Below are 11424 nucleotides of genomic sequence, written 5' to 3'. Positions count from 1 at the left end.
GGGGGCTCTGGACCCCCACAGGGCATACCCAGCCAGTCCCAAATGTGTGCAGGGAAGTGGGGGCATCTGGTGGACCCTACCCAGGGCCAGGCCCTTCTGATGGGGTGACTGCAGCTGTGGCCAGTGGGGGCAGGGGGGGCCCCACAGAGGAGGCCACGAAGAGACGCCCGGGGGCAGTGGAGCCCGGACGGGGAGGGGAAGGCACTGCCGTGGGCATCGCCGTGCGACACAAAAGCCCAGGGGCCCCAGAGACGGCGGCCGGCCCGGGACCCCACACCACCCCCCGCCTCCAGACCTGGGAGCCAGCTCCTTCCCGCCTCTCACAGGTGGGCTGCACCTGCCCTCATTGGCGTCGTGCCCCCCCAGAGGCACCCGGTGGCAGAGCCACCACTCAGCAGCCCCAGCACAGAGACAAGGCCACGCCAGAGCCACGGCTTTATTCAAGGACGTGACACGGGGGCGGCAGGACGTCCAGGGCTCCGGGGTGGGGGCCACCCCAGACCCCCGGCTCCAGGCCTGCTGCACCCCAGCCCGCAGCTCACAGGCTTCCGGGGAGACCCCCACCCAGCCCCGAGCACTTCGTGGTGGGGGGGGGGTCAGGGGAGAAATAAATACGGCGTCGCCTGCGCTGCCAGCAGCACGGGGCGGGGGGGCCGGGGCCGGGCGGCGTCTCCGGGGTCAGGCCGCCGGCGTGGGCAGCGTGGGCACCGTGCAGCAGGAGGGGTCCGCTCCTGGGGTCCGGGCCCGCTCTGCCCCCCTTTCTGCCCCTCTGACCCCAGTGATGCTGACCAGGGTTGTGGGGGGCAGGGAGGGGGCCGCCTGGGGGGGCCGGGGCACGTGGCGGCCGCCCCTCGGCAGCGCGGCCCTGCAGGGAGCTCCGCTCACCCCCTTCGGGACCGAGGGGCCACCCCGGGCTGAGGACGGGCCGGGGGTCACAGCGGCAGGGGCGGCGGGCGAGGCCAGCAGCAGAGCACGGGGTGCAGGGAGGTTCCGCCCGGCGGGTGGGCTCGGCGCCCCGGCAGCCCCGGCCCCCCAGGCCGACAGCGGCGTCCATCCGTCATGGCGGCTCCGCGTCCGGCCCCGGCACGGCCGCTCGTTAGGGCTTATGCTTGAAGTGCGCCTCCACTGTAAGGGGACAGGCGTGAGGCGCCGGGCGAGGGACCCCCGAGGCCCCCCGGGCCGGCCCTCACCTGCATACTCCTGGGGCAGCATGGGCCTGTCCATGACCTTCTGGAAGGCGGCCGCCCACTCCCGCTGCTCGGCCTCCGTCTCGCAGGCGAACAGGAACTTGCGGTCGGGCGTGACGATGGTCAGGCCGTGGGCCCAGTGGTGGCCCTGGGTGCCCGGCGGCAGCCGCGCCAGCACCCGGTAGCCCCCCTCCTTGCTGCCGATGAAGACCTCCCCGCGGGCGAAGGCGTCCTGGGGGGGCAGCGGGCTGGGACGAGGCCGGGCCGCACCCCTCACGGCCAGCCCACCCCCCCGTGCGCCCCGAAGCCCCCCAAGCCCCCATCAGCAGGGCCTCCCCAGCCCGGGCGCCCCGCTCACCAGGGGGTCTTTGAAGTACATGAGCCGCCGGTCGTCCATGGTGAACCAGCGCTTCCGGAAGCCCTCCGTTTGCTGCGGGCGTGCGGGCCGTGACCCCTGAGCACCTCCCGCACCCCCCGAGTGTCCCCCAAGCACCCCCCATGTCCCCAGAGTACCCCCCGCACCCCCGAGTGACCCCGGCACGCCTGCCCCCTGCCCCTGCCCCACCCCGGGGGGCCTCGGGGGAGTTGCGCCCACGGCTGCCATCAGACCCACCTTAGGCCCCGTCTTCTCCATGTACCCCTCCTTCAGGTAGTTCCGGGACAGCTTGGGCACCAGCTGGGGGCAGGGGCAGGAGGTTGGGGGGCGCAGCCGTCACAGGCGCACCCCCGTCCCTGCAGCCTAACCTTCGCCACAATCAAACAGGGGTGCTGGGGTCACGGGGCCCCACTGGCCTTGGGCAGCCCCCGACCCTGAGCAGGACCCGAGGCCGTCCCACCCCATGTCTCCCCCATGCTGCACTCACATCGGCAGCGCCAGCGCCTGGGAAAGCCACCTGCAGGTAGTGGAAGCGGGCAGCCCGCAGCGCGTTGAACCAGTCGGCCATCTCCTGGGGACACAGGAAGGGTGGGCCGCGGGGGCTCCCCAGGGGGCGACTCCCATGGGCCCTGGCGTCCTCAGACACCCTTAAGCCACCCCCATTCCCCTCAGCTCCGGGGACCCCAGGGTCGAGACCCGACCGCAGGAAGGTCTGGCCTGGCCATGGACGGAGGGCTGCCTGGAGGAGGTGGCCGAGGAGGGGGTGCGGGTGGCTCCGACTGGCCCCAGGCCCCCCACCCTGGTGCTGCCAGGGTCCCAGCCGGCCTCTTCCTGGTGGACCAGGTGAGTTTTACAATGACCTGGATTTGTGGCCCAGGCCCGCCTTGGCCACCGAGGGGGCACAGCGTGGTTTACCCATTCACAGAGCCCCTCGCAGCTGCCCCCGGCCCCCCCTCCACCCCCAAGGGCTCCCCTCAGGTCTCCACACTGGGCCACTCCTGCCCCGTCAGTGCCCACCCCCGTGCCCACTGGCTCCGCTTTCCCCGCGGCTGCTCCAGGGACCCATCCCCCCCCGGCCCCCTCCTCCCAGCCCCATGGCCTGTGGGTTGTCCCAGCATCCAGCATCCCCTGCGGCGGGCTAGCCTGTGCTCACCAGGGAGGGCTAGCCCCTGCTCCTTCCCACTCCCCAGCTGGCACCGCGGCCAACCAGGCCCACCCCCACCCCAACCCCCAAGGCCCACCTCGGCCTCACCTCTCACCTGCAGGGAAGCAAGTGACCACTCAGGCCCCCGCCCCAAGCCCTCAGCTGTTCCCAGTGCCGGCCCAGCCGGGCCAGCCCCTTGTCCACAGGGCTCCCCTCGCCGAGACCTCAGAGCGCTAGTGACCTCCTCGCTCCCTCACCCGCTGCAGCTCCCGCTCACCTGGCCCTGCACGTCCCGTCTCCTCAGGTCAGCCCTGACCCCACATCTCAGCCCACCTGCCCGCCACCGCACCCCGGCCCCTCCACTGGGGAGGCCCAAAGCCTGCCGCCGTGTCACCGTCATCAACACCTCCGCAGACGGGGGCCCCCCACCCCACCCCAATGTAGCCCCAGATCCTCTGGGTCCCTCCGCCCCAGGTCAGTTGCCTGCAGCCCCAGCTGCTCCCCACACCCACCCAGGCCCCTCCTGGAATCGCTGGAACCAGGACTGGCAAAGGACCTTCCGGAAGTTCAAATCAGCCCAGGGCATCCCCCCATCCCCCAGGCTTCCCACAGACCCTGGCAGGACCACCCCTTCCTTCTGGCCTCCTTTCACCTCAGGCCTTAGCACGTGCCACCCCCATCTCGGGGCTCCTAACACCCCACTCACCCTCACTGTGCCATGCATCTCCACCTCCCAGCACCCAGCACGTGTGATTTTACTTATTCCTGCGAATCTCCAGTTAACATCTGTCTCTTCTGCCAGACTGAGCTGCATGAGGGCACAGCCACATCAAATAGGCCCACCTGGGCTCACCTGCCTGCTCAGCTGCGTGCTTACCTGGGCTCACCTGTGCACTCACCTGCATGCTCACCCCGGGGTCCTGCACAGGGCCTGGCATGGGACCCGGCCTGCAACTCTCTCCCTCTGGAGGGAGGGAGGGCAGGGCCCTAAAAAAGAGCATCTGTCCCTCACTTCCAGAAAGTCCCCAAAGTCCAAGCTCCTGGCCTCAGTCTCCCCTCATGGGAAATGAACGGGGCTCTGGATACAGCTAAGTTTCTTCCTGAAATCTGCTACTAACCCAGTAAGGGATTTTTGAAAACAGGCCAAAACTCACGAGACCTGGGAGAACAGCTACAGAGTGTTGGAAGCTGGAAAGCAGGTGGCACATGTCACTGCCTTAGGAGAGCTGACAGGTGAACCTTCAACTGACAGGAAATCGAGACATGACCCAACTGATATCACCACCACCCCCAAAAAAAAGGGCTTGGGAGTGAAAGCTCTAGGGCCCCTGGATGAGGGGGTAGGAGCCTCGACACAGCAACTGGTTGAAACACTGGCTCCCCTATTCCCTGGCAGAAGATGGAGGTTCATTCTCTGGGGAGAGTGAGAAGGAGGGTTCTGGACCGGGCAGGATGGGGTTCCGAAGCGAGACACAGTGTGGGGGGACATTCCAGAAACAGAAATGTTATGTGAATACACCCACAGAATGCCCAGGCCCCACCTTTCTTTGCTCAGCCACCCCATTGCTGGGGCATTTTCTCTGAGAACCTGCTGGCCCAAGGCCCCAGGATATCTGAAGAAATCGCTCATTTGGAAGGCAGAGAACAGAGCAAACAAACAAGAAACAGCAAATCAGAAGAAACAAAGTTGTTCAAGGAAAAGAAAGCTTTTAAAATTGTCATTAATAATTAGAGCTGATACATCATAGTCATGAAACAAAAACAGCTTGCTTTGAAAAAGGAACATTCCAAGAACAAAAAGAAGCCCTGCAAAATAAAAAACCTGACAGCTGAAGCAAAATCCTCAGTAGAAGAGCTGGAAGACCGAGTTGGAGAGATTTCCCAGAAAGTAGCAAAGAAAGGGTGGAGAAGGACGAGTACAGGAAGCAGATGAAGCAGACGAGAGCAGCAGCCTGGAGAGCCAGCGTCCGAGTGACAGCCGTTTCCGAGAGAGCGAGTGGAGGAAACTGAAGGAGGAAGTTACTGGAGAAATAAGTCAGAAAAGAATTCCCTGACTCCTGGGCACGAGCTACTAGAGTGAAATGCCTTGGGTGCCCCACAGCGAGCTCCAGACACATCAGCAGAACATTTCAAAGCCCCAGGGATGAGCATCCAGAGGGAGAAACCAACCAAACCAAAGTGGGTCACAGAAAAGGCTCGGCAGCCGGCCTGGGCGTCTCCACGGCGGCCCTCAGGGCAGGGAACGTGAATTCCCAACCAGCCACTCTATGTCAAGCTCTAACCTACCCAAGGAAGGTAGAACTTTCAGACGTGCACGTCTCAGGAGCTTTGCAACTTTGCAGAGTAGCTCCTTGGGAAGCTACCAAAGGGTGTGCTCCAAAAAGACGAGTGTAGACCAAGAAAGACTTGAGGTCCAGAAAACCAGAAATCCACACAGAAGTGAGATGAGGCTCCAGGAAGGTGAAAGAGCAGCTGGCGTGCCTGATGGTGTCCAGAGGAGACTCAGACAATCAGTGGAGTTTGGGGGGGTTGGGGGGTGGGGAGAACTATTAGCTGGAAGGAAAATAAAACCTTGTGCCAGAAAGGAGAAGAAATTGTCATCTGCCCTAGGGCTCAGGTCTGATTAGTATTTCCAAGTCACATGACGTACATGCAGAATGCAAATACGAGCAAAAGACACACGAGGATAAGGGACCCCAGGAGCTGGACAGGCACATGTGGGGCTTCGGAAGGGTCCGCTGTGGGAACCATCGGGATGATGCCTAAAACGGCCAAACCCAGCGTGCCGCAAGCACGTTTCTGCGGGTGCGAGATAAACCCCCTCAGTTTCTCATGGGAAGCCTCGGGGACGCGTCACTCCTCACCCCGTGTGCGCTTCTGATAAAAATGGGGAATGAAACCAAAACAGCCGCCGCGGCTGGGGGCCTCTCTGGGCCTTCAATCTGTCACGAGGACACCAGGGCAGACTCTGGGGTCTCTCCAGGGGTGCCCTTGCTCCCGCCCCCCGAGATGCGGGGTGTAAGGCCAGAGGGCAGCTGCGGGGGCACAGGCGGGTGCTGAGGGCTGAGTTGCCCCTCTCCCACCCCAGCCCCTCCAGCCAGCCGCTGCCCCCACCCCCACCCCCTGTGCCCCCGAGTCCCGGCCCGCGCCCCACCTTCCCGTCCTCGTGGTAGACAAAGATGTTGCGTGTGCTGTTGTCCTTGAGGTACGTGACCTGCAGGCCATGGGGGTGCCCGACCTTGGCCGGCTGGAAGGTGGCATTGAGATGCTCAATCTTCATGACGGCCTTGGGCTCCTTGGCCTGGGGAGCAAGGCTGCGTGGGTGCCGGGCAGGGGCCAAGGCCTTCCTGCAGCCCAAGGAGCCAGGGGACAGGCTCTGCAGCCTGACAGGCCCCACAGGGGCAGCTGCGGTGCTGGGCGGCCCCGGGAAACGGCCCTGAGAGCCAGTGCCCTCCCGGGGACCAAGGCCTGCTTCTGGCCACCGGGCTGAGGCCCCCACTGCCGCCCAGCCCGCCCTGCCCACCCTGCCCCGGCCCCCGGCTCCCAGGCACCCCAGCCGAGGAGGTCGTTCGGCCACCAGTGGCCAGGATACCAGGCGTCTCCCTCCCAGCCCGTGCGCGTCACCCCACGGCCCCCACACCAGGCCTGGCACCCCGTCAGCTGGTCGTCCGGGAACACTGGGCAGATGGCGGCCCAAGCCCACAGCCTCAAGCCCTACCGCTGACCATCCCTGAGCACACTTCCTGGGTGTACCGGGGTGAGGACGCCGTTTTCCCCAGCTCCCACTCGGGGTCGGGGAGCCCTGAAGGACCCTCGGCTGCTCCCATCCCCCCAGGGACCCCCAGCCCAGGCCTGGCTCCCAGGGGGCCCCAAAGAGTGACTGTGGCCAAAGGTGTGGCTGGCGAATGTCCCCTTGGGGGTGCCCCCGTGGGTGGAGCAGGGTGTCCCCGTGGGGGTGGGGTGTCCCATGGGGGTGGGATGTCCCTGTGCAGATTGGAGTGTCTCCGTGGGGGTGAGGTTTCCCTGTGGGGATTGGGGTGTCCCATCGGGGTGGGGTGCCCCGTGGAGGGGCAGGCAGCTCCCAGGAACCCCCCCGGGGAGCTGAGGCCCCGCAGACCCGGCCGCCCGGCTCACGTCGTTCTTGTTGAAGTACTTGAGGACGCCCTCTCGCTCCGTCAGCACGAACTTCCGGCTCAGGAACTGCCCGTTGTCCCGGCCGCGCTTCCAGAGGACCCCTTCTCTATAGCCTGGGGGGAGGCAGGACAGACGGCCACGAGGCCGGGGCTTGGCCGGACCCTCCTTTCCCGGGGCAGCCAGGTGGGCTTGACCGCCAGGGGACACTGAGGCTGGCGCCGGGCTCTTCCTATTTGGGGCACGCACCCCTGGGACCCCCACCTGGGGCAGCCAGGTCCCAGCCCCAAGACGGCCTCGTGGGCAGGAACGTGCAGCTGGGGCCAGGCGTCCTGGGCGCCCCAGGGGCCCCAAGGCAGAGGCAGGTGCAGCCAGGGGCCCAGGAGCCCCCAGGGAGCCGGCCGTGCCCACCCTCGACATGTCGACGTGCACCCCAGACCACCCATCCGGACCCCACCCCCAGAACTGAGAGAAAAATCTGTGTGGCTCTGGGCCCCCAAGTTCATGGGAGATCGTTGTGGCAGCCACAGGAAAGCCCACCACTCAGAGGAACGGCGCTGCCGCTCCAGAAGGTTCCTGGTCCCCTCCTGCGCCCCCCACCCACCAGCACGAGGGGGAGCTTCTCCACCCAAGCCTCACCCGGAGCGGCACCTCCACACTCAGCCTCTTTCTCCGGGGTCCCCCCATGGCTGCGAGGGGCTCGTCCCTTTCTGTGGACGACTTGGGGGTTCACCTTTTTCTGTGGAAGACTTAGGGGTTCACCCCTTTCTGTGGATGAATTGGGGGTCACCCCTTTCCATGGATGAATTGGGGGGTCACCCCTTTCCATGGATGGGCCGAGAGCTTGCCCCTCCCCATGGCGAGCAGCCTTCCCTCGTATGGATGTCTCTCCCACATTTGTCTGTCCAGCCCCAGCTGATGGACACCGAGGTCCCTTTCCGTTGGGGCCATCTGGGGTGGGGTGGCTGGAAGTGCTCCGTCTGCATGACCCCGCAGCTCGGGCGCTGCCCGGTGACACTGAGCCCTCCCTCCCCAGCGGCCACGCAGACGGGGCCATCTCCTCTGCCCTCCAGAGAGCCGCCGCCACAAAAACGCGGAGCCGGTGTTGAGGAGGACAAGGCTGGTGGCCGGGCCCCACCTCGCAGAGCCTCGGGAGCCCCTGCACACGTCCCCCCGAGCACCCGGCCCCGGGAAAAGCCCACCGTCACTGCTGGTGAGCACCGGGGCGAGCCCTGTCCTGCGCCTGGCAGGCTGCAGGTGGACGCAGCGGTCCCGGGGGCCAGGTGGTGACAGCCCAGCTCCCCCTGCCCTCCGCACCTGAGCCGGCGCCGTCACAACCAGGCGCTCCTGCTGTTGTCATTGAGTCAGGTGGGGGTCCCGCAGGAGTCGGAGAAGCCACGCAGAAACCACCGCGCCCCCGCGCCCCCCTGCCGTGACGCTTCGCTTCGAATCACGTGGCCGCTCGTCACCGCCGGGGAGAGACTGAAGCGGCGCAGCCCCCGCAGCCCACGGGTGTGTCTTCCCCATTTACACCTATTGTTGACACCTTGTTTAGCGTCGCACATTTGTTAACATTAGGAGAGAACATTCTTGTGTTTGTACCACTCACCCCAGTCCCTCGTCCACCTCAGTCCCCCCTTCCATCGTCTCACTTTCACCCCAGCGGCACACGACCCCGAACTTCCCCTTGCAACCCCCACACGGAATTCGGGGCTGTCGGTGACACTCAGCACCCGCCCCCGGCTCCAGCGTCCCCTTCGACCTAAGGAAGGTGCACATGGAGCACCAGCCCGTTTCTCCCTCCCTGGGTCACGGCCTCCAGCTTCCAGCGCGGAGCGTCCGCTCGCCCTGGTTCCTCCCATGGGCGCCCACGCCCAGCCCTGCCATGCCCACACGGCCCCGCAGAGGCAGGAGCGCCCGGCCGGGGGTCAGTCCCATCCGGGGACTTGGGGGTCTCCACGCGGACGACCATCTCCATCTCCCCGCCCAGACCAGGATGTGAAGGCGCAGGACGGGGGAAGGGGCCGCGCTGAGGAAGCGGCTGGCCGGCACCCGGGCCTCTCGGCGCCTCGGGTCTGTGCCCCCCCTGCCCTCACCTGCTCCCTGGCTCTGTGCCCTCACAGCCACCAAGGCCCGTCTCGGGGAGGCTGGTGCCCGATGCACCTCCACCCCGAGCCCCTGCCCACCACGGCCCCAGGGCGCCCCAGGCCCGCGCGCACGGAGCTGGAGACCCTCAGCTGCCTCCCTGCCCCAGGTCACACCTGGCACGACAGAGGGGCTCCCAGGGCGGCGGGGCCTGCCCGCACCCTCCACCCCGACACGGCCCCGCTGGGCAGCCAGGGGCCTCCTGCAGCAGCCTCAGCCGACACACAGGGGAGGCACCGTTGCTCTCTAGAGGCCTGCGGGTCCAGGGGCAAAGGCCATTTCTTGAACACCTACTGTGCGCCGGGCCCATGTGCACCAGCACCTACTATGTGCTAGGTCCTCCTCCTGTGTGCCTGCACCTACTGCGTGCCGAGGCCTTCTGTGTGCCTGAGCCTACTGTGCGCCAGGTCCTTCTGTGTGCCTGCGCCTACTGTGCGCCAGGTCCTTCTGTGTGCACCTACTGTGTGCCTGAGCCTACTGTGTGCCAAGGCCTTCCGTGTGCCTGCACCTACTGTGTGCTGGGTTCCAGTGCATGCCAGGTCCTATACCACCTGCTGGGGTCCTGAGGGACCCAGCCCACGCCCGCCCAGCTGCCTCTCCTCAGAAACCACCAGCATGAAGTAGGTGCAAGATGCTCGGCATCACCAGTCACCGTGAGCCGCCCTCACAAACCCCCTCACCGGCCAACAAAACAAAACAAAACGGCAAAAACACAAAAGCCGACCATGCCCAGTGGTGCAAGGAGGCCGTGCAACTGGAAAGCTGCCACGATGCCAGTGGGGAGGCAAAATGGTGAAACCACCGGGGAACAGTGTGGCCTCGTATAAAGTCAAACGCGCACATCCCCTGCCACCCAGCAACCCACCCCCGGCCCGAGAGAAATGAGAACAACGTCGACGTGAACGCCTTACATGAACATTTAGAGCGGCTTCATTCATAACTGTCAAAAATTGGAAACAACCCAAATGTCCCTCAACTGTAACAAGTAAACAAACTGGTCCGGCCACAGCAGCACCGAAAAGGGAAGGCCCAGGGTCCCCACCGACCTCGCGCCCCGTGCTAGTGTGCGGCTCGTTTGCAGGACTCCCCGAAACAGGCAAAGCGACGGGTGAAAACCGAGCGGGGTGTCCCAGGCCGCCGGGCTCTGGGGAGCGGCAGTGGGGAGGCAGGCCAGAGACTCTCGCTGTCGGCTTCCCTGGGGCACACCCCCACAACCCGTGGGACCCCAGCAGGCCCCCCCCCTCTCCTGAGGGGCCCCCAACACCAGTCAGCAGGCTCTGACCCCAACCAGCCACCCCAGGGCCGCCTGCCCCGTCGACATGCTTCACACAACCGCAGCTCGTCCCCCCAACAGCCCTGTGCACCACATGGACGGGAAACTGAGGCACGGTGCCTCACTGCTGGTGCCGGAAGAGCCTGCGGCCACAGACTCAGCCTGAGCTCCCGGCCCCCTCCAGGCTCGGCCCAGCGTTTAGAACAAAAGATGAGGCCGGGCGGAGGGGACAGCTCGGGACAGACCCTGCCTGGCACGGTCATCCGAGGGAGGGAAGGCAGGGGCAGGGACACGGGGGCCAGGGCCTCCAGGAAGGAAGAAGTACTGTGTTGCGCCCGTGATGCCGGCGGCCTGGGGGCCCGTGGGGGTCTGGGGGGTCTGCTGGGTCTGTCGGGGGCTGTGGGGGCCGTGCAGGCCGGGTCCCCTGGACAACAGTGCCCATTGTCCGCCTGTGAAAGGCGTCCATTGAGGCTCGGCCGGGGGGGGGTTGGTTTGGGGCGGGAGGAGCAGTTTGCTACCCGGGCGGCAGGGCCCCTAGGGTCTGGGGGGCAGGAGCCCGCCATCATGGGCAAGATGCAGGTGCCCGCGGGAGGGAGAGGCCGGACGGCCCCTGCGTATAGCTGCCCCTCGGGCTGGCCCAGACCCTCGGCCCTTCATGACTCGGCCAACTGGGTGACCCGTCCCCGCCTCCTGCCACCTGCCTGCCCTCACCACCACTCGGGCATCTGTGGAGTCGTCTGCTCACCCTGGGCCCAGGCCAGGACCCAGCCCCACCCCAGGGCCACCTGCCCACTCCCACCTGCCCACCTGCTGGCCTGTCCACCTGCCTACCTGCCCACTGCCCACCTCCGCCCACCAGGGGCCTGGGGCAGCCGGAACCCGAGGGCTGCCCATGGGCACGTCCATCAGCAGGACCAGGGCCACCGAGTCCGCCCCACCCCCACCTGCCCCCACACCCAAGCAACACTGTATTTTGAACTAATTTTAGACTTACAGAAAAATTGCAAAAATAGACGCAAAGAATGACTCCGCAATAAAAAGAATGAAATGCTGCTAAACCCTGATGAACCTACGAGACACAACAGCAGGTGCGAAGCTGGACACGGCGACCGTTACGCCACCCGTGTCCCAAAACGGCAACCCAAGAGCCCGAACGCGGCTCCAGGGC

General features: G+C 65.8%; 1 protein-coding gene across 3 annotated transcripts; it reads right to left on the bottom strand.

The window, feature by feature from the left end:
- Window positions 1-421: 421 nt before the first annotated feature.
- On the bottom strand, window positions 422-8426 carry ADAP1 (ArfGAP with dual PH domains 1). 3 transcript variants are annotated; one of them, XM_037814080.1, is made up of 7 exons: window positions 6842-8426; window positions 5862-6008; window positions 2051-2134; window positions 1801-1863; window positions 1546-1617; window positions 1191-1287; window positions 422-1125 (listed from the first exon to the last, which is right to left on the bottom strand). In XM_037814080.1, the coding sequence occupies exons 1-7, from the start codon at window positions 7256-7258 to the stop codon at window positions 1097-1099; spliced, it is 909 nt and encodes a 302-aa protein (XP_037670008.1). In that variant the 5' UTR covers window positions 7259-8426; the 3' UTR covers window positions 422-1096. The 3 variants fall into 3 exon arrangements, with proteins under 3 accessions (XP_037670008.1, XP_037670007.1, XP_037670006.1); XM_037814079.1 differs by having other exon boundaries at window positions 1191-1419; window positions 2051-2080; window positions 6842-8415; XM_037814078.1 differs by having other exon boundaries at window positions 1191-1419; window positions 6842-8397.
- Between the last annotated feature and the right edge of the window lie 2998 nt (window positions 8427-11424).

Source organism: Choloepus didactylus, chromosome 21 (genome assembly GCF_015220235.1).
Source record: "Choloepus didactylus isolate mChoDid1 chromosome 21, mChoDid1.pri, whole genome shotgun sequence".
In the NCBI taxonomy this organism is placed as follows: domain Eukaryota; kingdom Metazoa; phylum Chordata; class Mammalia; order Pilosa; family Megalonychidae; genus Choloepus; species Choloepus didactylus.
Note: the sequence above shows the minus strand (reverse complement) of the source record. Positions and strands in the feature narration are given on the sequence as shown.